This window comes from Diaphorina citri, unplaced genomic scaffold (genome assembly GCF_000475195.1).
Source record: "Diaphorina citri unplaced genomic scaffold, Diaci psyllid genome assembly version 1.1 scaffold1298, whole genome shotgun sequence".
Taxonomy (NCBI): domain Eukaryota; kingdom Metazoa; phylum Arthropoda; class Insecta; order Hemiptera; family Psyllidae; genus Diaphorina; species Diaphorina citri.
The window spans coordinates 6,259-16,088 of NW_007378727.1; the positions used below are offsets into that span (position 1 = coordinate 6,259).

The window sequence follows — 9,830 nt, forward strand, 5'->3', positions numbered from 1 at the left end:
ATACCCTAACGAAAAGAAATAAAAGTCCATAAAATTTTAGAAAAAGTAAACATTAAAGTTATCCCTTATCAGTCCTTTCAGATTACCCTAATTTTTTTTTATATATATGTTTTGGTCAACTGGGGACCACAAAATTCTCAACTACATTCAAGTTTGATTTTTCCTCTTCTGCCAGTAGATTTTCATTCTTGAAGAATGATCCGCCTTTCTCTCTGCAGTCCACTTGCTGTTTGGTCTTGAAGTTACAGTTGTAAGAGGTTCAAGTGTGGTTGTTGATTTGACAGCATTCCTAAATTCAGTTCTATTCCAAACGTGATTCTGGTTAATCCTAGCTTCTTCAAGATCTTTCTTGACTTGAATCGACCATTTCGCATAAGATGGTTTGTTTGAAATGGACGAGTGGATGCGCTGAGTCAGTCTTGTGGGATCCATGCGTTCAAGGTGACCGTAGAACAGCATTCTTCTCTTCATCACCGTGACCAGGTCTTCAATGTTGTGAAAGAGCTCATTATTGTGCCTTCTTCAATTAAAAATAATAATAATAGCAAGTAATAATCAATATGAAAGAATCACAGAAATAAAAGGGGCACGGAAACGTGAAAGAGTCACAGGTCTGTTATTCCAGACTTAAGAAGTAACGCGCTTGCGTGTCATACAGAAGGTCCCGGGTTCGATGCCTACAATCGATCAGAAATATTATGCACTCATATTTCTGAAAATTATACATGGGTTACTTTCTAGTATTCTCGTGTTAATCCAGCACCTGAGTGGGAAGTATCATGTCTCTTGTCACCCATCTAATGATGGACTTACTATAAGATGAGCATGCTATGACACAGACCACATGAGTCTAATACAGCATTTTTTTTTTTTTTTTTTCCTGCGAAATGAAAACGATGATGAAACACAATCTATATTTACTTACCTGCGGAATTGTTCCAGTTTGGTGGCTCCAGATATTTCAAAACACAATCTATATTTACTTACCTGCGGAATTGTTCCAGTTTGGTGGCTCCAGATATTTCAGTCACATGTTTTCCGGCCAGAACTTCCTTCTCCAGCCAGGCAAGATAGGTTATGAGTGCCGCAGCATCTCTGATATGAGAGTTGATCATTCCTGGTGAAGAAATTAGAATAATGAAGTGACAAGAGGGTTTTTGTAAAAAAAAAAAAAAAAAAAAAAAAAAAAAAAAAAAAAAAAAAAAGAACTCAAGAATACCGGAGTCAGTGGCCTTAGGTAAATAAGAGACGCTAATGGGACCTTCATGCACATTGAGATAGGAACCTATGCCATGTCCTGTACCGTGTAGATAGTCCAGACCTACGCTCCATAAGTTGTGTCTTCATGTCTAATATTTTAATTCGATTTTGAACAAACAAATCTTTGCCCTTTCATTCTAGTGTAAAATAATAGCAATTATCCAACTCTTTATGTATCTACTAGTGTCCTACAAATTTTGGTTATAAAATAGATTTATAAATCATTGAACTGACTCAGAAAAAAAACCCTGAATTCGATTTCATTACTCCATTTTCTTCAATTTCTCAAACAGGTCTGGTTCCCCACAATCCCAGCAAAGTCGGTCAGGCTCTCCTAAAAGCAACAGGAGTGGTTCAGGGTCTCCAAAAACTAACCGTAGTCGGTCTGGTACACCTAGAAGCAAGTCACCATCACCCGCTACAAAGTCAGTCATGTCTGTCACTTCTAAAAAGTGTGTCATCACTGTCATCAGATAACTACCAATTTATGATAATTAAATAACTGACCCCTTGTTTGGAAGAATTAGAATGAAGCAGTTGATACTTTCATAAATATAAATCCTTAAATATTCTTCTTCAAAATTGTTATTTGTAGTAGGAATTCTGGCTATATTCATTAGGAACTCAAAAGAATTAACTCTACTGAGGTAGGTACCTATCTATATTCCTTTCAAAGACATCATTCTGAAGAATCATACAGTGTTGGAATGTTGCCAAAACAAAGACTAAATAGCTTAAAAAAAGCTTGGTAAAATGCTTTGTAATTGTGTAGTTTGTGGTCTTGGAAAAAGGTCAATGGAAGTAAAAAAAGTCCAAATTGAAAACATAAAGGAAAAAAAGCAGGATAAAATATTTACTGGCACACAACAGACACTTTTTTTTTATGATGAGCTGGTAGATTTTTTTTTTTTTTTTTTAATTATGTACTCCGGATCACCCAGAACCAACAGAAGTCGCTCAGGGAGTGTGAAATCTAACAGAAGCGCTTCAGGGTCACCTAGGACAAACAAAAGTGGTTCAAGATCTAGAAGTGGTTCAAGAAGTCGCTCTAGATCGCCCAAATCAAACAGAAGCCGATCTGGAACCCCTAGGAGCAGATCAGCATCGCCTGGAACTAACAGAAGTCGGTCAGGAACACCCGATCTAGAAGTGGTTCAAGAAGTCGCTCTGGATCGCCCAAATCAAACAGAAGCCGATCTGGAACCCCTAGGAGCAGATCAGCATCGCCTGGAACTAACAGAAGTCGGTCAGGAAAAACCCTGAATTCGATTTCATTACTCCATTTTCTTCAATTTCTCAAACAGGTCTGATTCCCCACAATCCCAGCAAAGTCGGTCAGGCTCTCCCAAAAGCAACAGGAGTGGTTCAGGGTCTCCAAAAACTAACCGTAGTCGGTCTGGTACACCTAGAAGCAAGTCACCATCACCCGCTACAAATAGGAGTAGATCTGGGACACCTAAAACTAACAGAAGTGTGTCCGGATCACCCAGAACCAACAGAAGTCGCTCAGGGAGTGTGAAATCTAACAGAAGTGCTTCAGGGTCACCTAGGACAAACAAAAGTGGTTCACGATCTAGAAGTGGTTCAAGAAGTCACTCTGGATCGCCCAAATCAAACAGAAGCCGATCTGGAACCCCTAGGAGCAGATCAGCATCGCCTGGAACTAACAGAAGTCGGTCAGGAACACCTAAAACCAATAGGAGTGCTTCAGGATCACCTAGGACGAATAGAAGTCGCAGCCGATCAGTTGCAAGGTCAAACAGAAGTGGTTCAAGATCTAGAAGCGGCTCGGGTAGTCCAAGGAGAAGATCTAGATCATCATCTCGAGGCTCTGGTGGCTCTGCTGCTGAAGCGTGAGTTATTGTTTCTATTTATCTAAAATATCCCAAGTTGTGGGAGTCACTATCAAATTTCAAAATCCAAGCACAGAGCCAAAAAAACTTCGAACCCGGAACCTTCAGAGTGCAAGCCTAGTGTGATACCCACTCGGCCACGGAGGCTACTTTTGTGGGAGTCACTAAACACCTAGTATAATACAGTTTTCTGTTATTTGCATGGACACTTGTCAAGTGGCACTATAAATAGCCTCTTGATTAATGCATTGATCAGTGCTTGATAAATAATAAAATTAATGCATTCCAAATGGGCAAGTTTCAGTTTCACATCACATGATCACAGTTGTATGTCACAGTTGTTAAGAATTGAAGTGTACCTTTTTTTATTTATACATATTTATTTAAAAAAAAAAGGCTTTAAGTCTTATTTATATAATTGTTTTTACCCACAGAGCAAGCAAGAGGAAACGCAATGTTCTTAGTTTTCTGTTATTTGCATGGACACTTGTCAAGTGGCACTATAAATAGCCTCTTGATTAATGCATTGATCTGTGCTTGATAAATAATAAAATTAATGCATTCCAAATGGGCAAGTTTCTGTTTCACATCACATGATCACAGTTGTACGTCACAGTTGTTGAGAATTGAAGTGTACCTTTTTTTATTTATACATATTTATTAAAAAAAAAGGCTTTAAGTCTTATTTATATAATTGTTTTTACCCACAGAGCAAGCAAGAGGAAACGCAATGTTCTCAGTGATGATAGCGGTAGTGGCTCTGATACAGGCAAGCAACAGAAGAGACCTAAAGCCAATGTTGTCTCGGACAGTGAAGGAAGTGATGCAGAACCTAAGGAGAAAGGTAAAGAATATACCTCATTTATACTGCTAGGATGAGACTGAAAAGTCCCTTTACTTCCGCATTTAAAGAACTAAATGTTTGGGACTACAACTTCAGCGGTTTTTATACTTGATAGAGGTAACTGTATTAACTGTAACAACGGAGGTCTTATCGTCCTGAAAACGAAGAGGGTTGGACAACAGCAAAGCGATCCAGCCTTTTGGAAAATGAACCCTATCTGTTGATAATAAAGTTCGTCCCGGGTGGAAAGCTAACTCGAGACCTAGCAATTACAAGGTAAGCGCTTCAACCTTCCAAGTTAATTAGGATGGCATGTTGACGTTTTTCTTTCTTTTAAAAAGAAAAAAGTAATAATAAAATTGAAGTGGGTCAACAAAAGAGAAACCAAGACATTGTTCATGGTTTAAAAAGTAAGTTTTCACAGTTTAAATCTCTTATCCTGTCTTCCTTCTCTCTTAGATTTTGCGACGATAGAATTAGAATATTCTTCCTCTTCCTCATAGGTATATTTAAAAAGTAAGAAGTAAATAAAGCACTCCTTATAAGTATCTTCACTCAATCGTTTTGCCCGTGTATTTCAAGCCTAAGGGTGTCACTGTACCGTTCGGCACACCCGGTTTGTTTTCCCACACTAAATCCACCAGATTGGTTTTGATTGGAAGCATAGTGAGGCCGCCATTTTCAAATTCAGTCTCGTAGTTTTTAAACTCTTGGAATGTGATTAGGGCGGGATCCACGCCCACTTTCGAGCCCGCGGGTAAATTTTTCACCAGCCACTCTTTCTCGCTCAACGTTGTTGGTAGGCCTGGAAGAACAAAAATCAAAAGTGGATCATTGTAGAATAGACATTTTTACAGCCGTTTCTATTAAAAAAAAAAAAAAAAAACTGATACCTACTTAAGGACCATTCTCACTTGTGAGTTTCATCCGATTTTTCCGAATGTCCTGTAGGCAATGTAATTTAAATGAGAGTTTTCCCACTGCACACGATTTTTTTCCTGAACGACACAAAATGTCTTTGAAGGCAATGTACTTTAAACGAGAGTGTTCCCACTACGTACGACACGATTTTTTTTCGAACAACAACTGAAAACGGGCCTTTGCCTCATATGGTCTGTATCGTAGTATGTTCATCAGCAGATATCTCTTCTCCTCACCCACCTGCTTTCATCAACGTCCAGTTGTTGTCCAGCTCTTGAGATGCTTGCAAGTGATACCTGCCATCAGTCCAGAGCAGAGCTTTGTCTGTAGTTACTATGGCAACACCAGCCGATCCTGTGAATCCAGACACAAAGGCTCGTCTCTGATCGGCGTCGGCTAAATATTCGCTCTGGAATCAAAAAGATCAAACTGATAGAGATTTCGTTACAAGTGAGTTAATTACGAGTATGAGACCAATACCTAATGATTTATTATTCTAAGAGGGTTTATAGAGGGAACTGTAACGGGGGTATTATCGTCCCGAAATCGAAGAGAGAAGAAGGACAGGATAGGAGAAAACCAGCCGTTCCGAGAACGTTATCTGTTTAGGATAAAGTTCGCTGTGGGCGGGAATCAAACCCGCGACCTAGCGCCCACAAGGCGGACGCGCTACTTTCCAAGCTAACTAGGCTGGCTACAGGGTATTTATAAATCGGTGTTCTAACATGTTTTTTTTTTTTTTCTTTTTTACCTCAATAAGTAGGTACTTGTTATTTCTAAATAGCATCTTGTTATTTCTATCCATTAGCATAGTACTTACGGTCGTAGAGCATAATAGCCAAAAACCAAATGTAAGCCCAAAAGCGATCACCCTCGGGCTGATTGAGGGTTGAGGAAAAACGCCAACCCCGTCTGAACACGGGAGTAGGCGAAGAAAAAGAAGAAGAGGAGGAGCGAAGGAGCATAATACTTACAGTATGAGCATCCTGTGACGTCACAATATACGCTTGTATTGCCTCCGGGACGTGGGTATTTGTTTTCATACCAAATGTAAGCCCAAAAGCGATCACCCTCGGGCTGATTGAGGGTTGAGGAAAAACGCCGACCCCGTCTGAACACGGGAATAGGCGAAGAAAAAGAAGAAGAGGAGGAGCAAAGCAAAGGAGCATAATACTTACAGTATGAGCATCCTGTGACGTCACAATATACGCTTGTATTGCCTCCGGGACGTGGGTATTTGTTTTCATAATGGCTCTGAGCTTTTGCAAGATGCCCGTCGTGTTTTTGGCGGTCGCCATTGTTCCTGGCAAACTGCTGTAACTGAGGAAGAGAATACACAACACATAAAACATTGTAATGAGGCTGAAAAGGAAACAGAACCACAGGCACAAAACGAGAAGTGTTTCAGAGAGTGAGAAAAGTTAGCTATCTCGAACACATAACCATAACCACTGGATGTTAAATAGGTATTGTTATTATTTAAATTGTTAATCCAACAGAGTTAAATCTGCAGCTCAGGCTGCATATATTAGTAAAAATTTGGAATGTTATTGCACTACTGTAGACAATAGGAAATGTAATATGTAACTTGAAATGAAAATATATATATTAAAAAAATATTATTATAAGGTTGATTCAGTAGTGAATATTATTTAAGTAAGGGAACAATATTGCAAGTAGATAGGTAGATTAGGTGATTATTTGATTGTAAGCCCAACAGCAATGATATGATAAAGAGAGCTACATTATAGGTCCAATTATAGATACCTATGTATATTGAACAAGGTAGTTGTTTATATCACACTTATCAGTTTAATTCAATTTAATGGCAGCAGTGTTATTGACAGAAAAAAAATCACTCCTTCATAATTGGATACACTTTCCTATGGTAATGACTAGGTATCTACTGAATTTGTGATAGGTATCAAGCCATGGAATGTACATGGTCTCCCAGTGATTTGTTTTTTCATGTCTAATATTTTAATTCGATTTTGAACAAACAAATCTTTGCCCTTTCATTCTAGTGTAAAATAATAGCAATTATCCAACTCTTTATGTATCTACTAGTGTCCTACAACCTTCAGTATTCAATAACGTTTTGAGTTGCATCCTTGTCACATTTGTAAACTCCATACCAAATTTCAAGTCTCTAGCTCATACCGTTCCCGATATTTTGTTAAATTACACCGAAAACCGCCAAAAAGCGGTAAAATGCCGCCAACCGTTGCACCGGTCTTAACCAAAAGTTTCGTGTCGCATCCTTGTCACATTTGACATCTACATACCAAATTTCAAGTCTCTAGCTCTTACCGTTCTCGAGATATTTTGTTTACAGACAGACAGACAGACAGACAGACAGACACACAGACACACGGACAGACAGACACACACACGGACCAATGGCTGAAACTTTGGATTTAGGCTCTAGGGACCTTAAAACGTGTTTTGACACTAAAAACTGACCATCGAAAATTTGACCCGATTACATTACTTTCCTTCCTATAGGATAAGGAAAGTAAAAAAGCAGGAAAATATTTACTGGCACACAACAGACACATTTTTTTATGATGAGGTAGAATTTTAGGAAAAAAAAATATATAAAACTATGTCAACACAGATTTCTGATTTTAATATTATTTTAATATCATAGGTACCTACATATTATAGACAGCTACTGTCTATTCTACCATTTGTTCAACTATAGTATGACAAAAAAGTTCGATATCACAGGTATAGGTACTTAGGAATGTTGAAAAAATAACTACGAACCTCATTTTAAATTTTCAACACTTGTCTTCAGACAGAGAGCACAGAAGTTTTTTTTTTTTTTGACTGAAACTGAAGTCTATACTGTGACTATGAGAGAGAGAGGGAGAGAGAGAGAAGAGAGAGAGAAGAGAGAGGGAGAAAGAGAGAGACTACCTCTTGACTTTTGACAGGCCTGGGTCTAGGTCTGACTACTGTAAAGAGGTAGGTACCTAATGTAGGTACCTAGGTGTGCCTCTACTATCTTCAGAGTCAGACGGTTGAAGCATGCATTGGCCTTGGTTTATCTTCATCATTTTAAACTTGAGAGAGAGAGTTGGAGAGAAAGAGAGAGACTACCTCTTGACTTTTGACAGGCCTGGGTCTAGGTCTGACTCTACTGTAAAGAGGTAGGTACCTACTGTAGGTACCTAGGTGTGCCTCTACTATCTTCAGAGTCAGACGGTTGAAGCATGCATTGGCCTTGGTTTATCTTCATCATTTTAAACTGCAGCCAACTAAAGCAAATAATGCCATTGCATGAATACACCTGGTCTGACTATGAGGATTCTGAGGTTTAGGTAAATATATTTTGAGCTTCTAATGAGATTGGTGATTAATCACAATTATTAGAGGTGAGCTAACAATGTAGTGGCTATGTCAGGGGGTTTTGATAATGATATTAGTGCCATGGTGATTGATGATATTAGTGCCTTGGTGGTGATCAAGGCACTCTTCAGGTAAACAAGAGAGCATGGGTTCAATCCCAGCAGAGGTAAAAAAATATCCTCAATATAAGTAATTTTAGAAATTGACCAGTGATAAAAACAGCCTACAGCTGAAGTAAATGAACTTTTCAAACCTACTCAATGCAGTGTAGTATAAACCTTAGATATTATTATTCATATCGGGGAAAAAATGGAATGAACACAGAATTGAAGCTTGATTGATTATTGAAGCGGTTTCAAAATATAATGAGACACATGAACTTTTTATTTCATTATTTTCATCCAACCAAAATCTTACTTAGGTAGGTACTTTATAAGGGTTCCAGGTGATGTAAATAGATACTGGTGGACTGGTGTATAGAGAGGAAGAGAGGATTCACACAGAATCGTTCGTTCTTGGAACGGCTAGCTTTCTCCTGTCCTTTCTTTTCCCTTTTTGCTTTCTGTATGATAAGATCTTAGCTGTTACAGTTACCTCTATCAAACCTCTTGGGAGAAAAAAAAACTATCTTTCAATACATACCAGTTATCAGTATCAGTAGGTATAGGGAGAGATTCTACTTGACTGTTGAAGTTTTGGCTGGACTATCTTTCAATACATACCAGTTATCAGTATCAGTAGGTATAGGGAGAGATTCTACTTGACTGTTGAAGTTTTGGCTGGGTCTTTAATCCTTATCAGTTCCTCTTATCACTCACTGCCTTCTGTCAGTCTGTCACCTGTCACTCCCTGTCAGTCAGGATCAGTGCAGTTCACTCATTCTCTCATTCACAGCATTCACTGGTCACTTGGTCAGGAGGCAGGAAGTCAGGATCATTGATCAACGATCAACTATTCATCAGAAACAGTCATCTGAGACTGAGGACCTCTGAGAAGGTAACGACTTGTAGAATGGTGGACCGGCAAAAAAAGTTGCTGAAACTACTGCTAACTTCCACGATATGATCGTCATTTCTATCTTTCAATACATACCAGTTATCAGTATCAGTAGGTATAGGGAGAGATTCTACTTGACTGTTGAAGTTTTGGCTGGGTCGTTAATCCTTATCAGTTCCTCTTATCACTCACTGCCTTCTGTCAGTCTGTCACCTGTCACTCCCTGTCAGTCAGGATCAGTGCAGCAGAGTTCACTGGTCAGGAGGTCAGAGGTCAGGAAGTCAGGATCATTGATCAACTAATCATCAGTCTATCAGTTTTATTTATCTATCGTATGGAGTGTATTGTATTTATTTATCAGTCATTAAGTAGTCTTTAGTCATTACTGAGATACTGAGGACTGAGAAGTGAGAAGGTAACGACTTGTAGATTGTAGAATGGTGGACCGGCAAAAAAAGTTGCTGAAACTACTGCTAACTTCCACGATATGATCGTCATTTCAGTTTAGGAACCACTGAAAAATTGATTGTTTTTTTTTGTGGCTCGCTTCTCATCTCTCACTCAGTTTGTAAACAAATAACAAATCATTTGCGATTTGCGAA

At 38.7% G+C, this 9,830-nt stretch overlaps 2 protein-coding genes across 2 annotated transcripts in view; one reads left to right on the plus strand and one right to left on the minus strand.

Annotated features, from left to right (window-relative positions):
• Positions 1 to 987: 987 nt before the first annotated feature.
• Positions 988 to 1,144, minus strand: LOC103515226 (xaa-Pro aminopeptidase ApepP; the record flags this gene model as incomplete). Its single annotated transcript, XM_026827976.1, is given in 1 exon segment — positions 988 to 1,144. A coding segment is annotated over 1 exon segment (128 nt), but the record flags the coding sequence as incomplete, so codon positions are not given.
• Positions 1,145 to 2,181: 1,037 nt separating this feature from the next.
• LOC103515227 (another transcription unit protein) overlaps positions 2,182 to 9,830 on the plus strand; it is a 24,390-nt gene continuing 16,741 nt past the window's right edge. The window contains exons 1-3 of the mRNA XM_026827977.1: positions 2,182 to 2,480; positions 2,565 to 3,113; positions 3,824 to 3,957. Of these exons, the coding sequence (XP_026683778.1) occupies positions 2,182 to 2,480; positions 2,565 to 3,113; positions 3,824 to 3,957 (982 nt within the window). The remainder of the gene's footprint in view (positions 2,481 to 2,564; positions 3,114 to 3,823; positions 3,958 to 9,830) is intronic.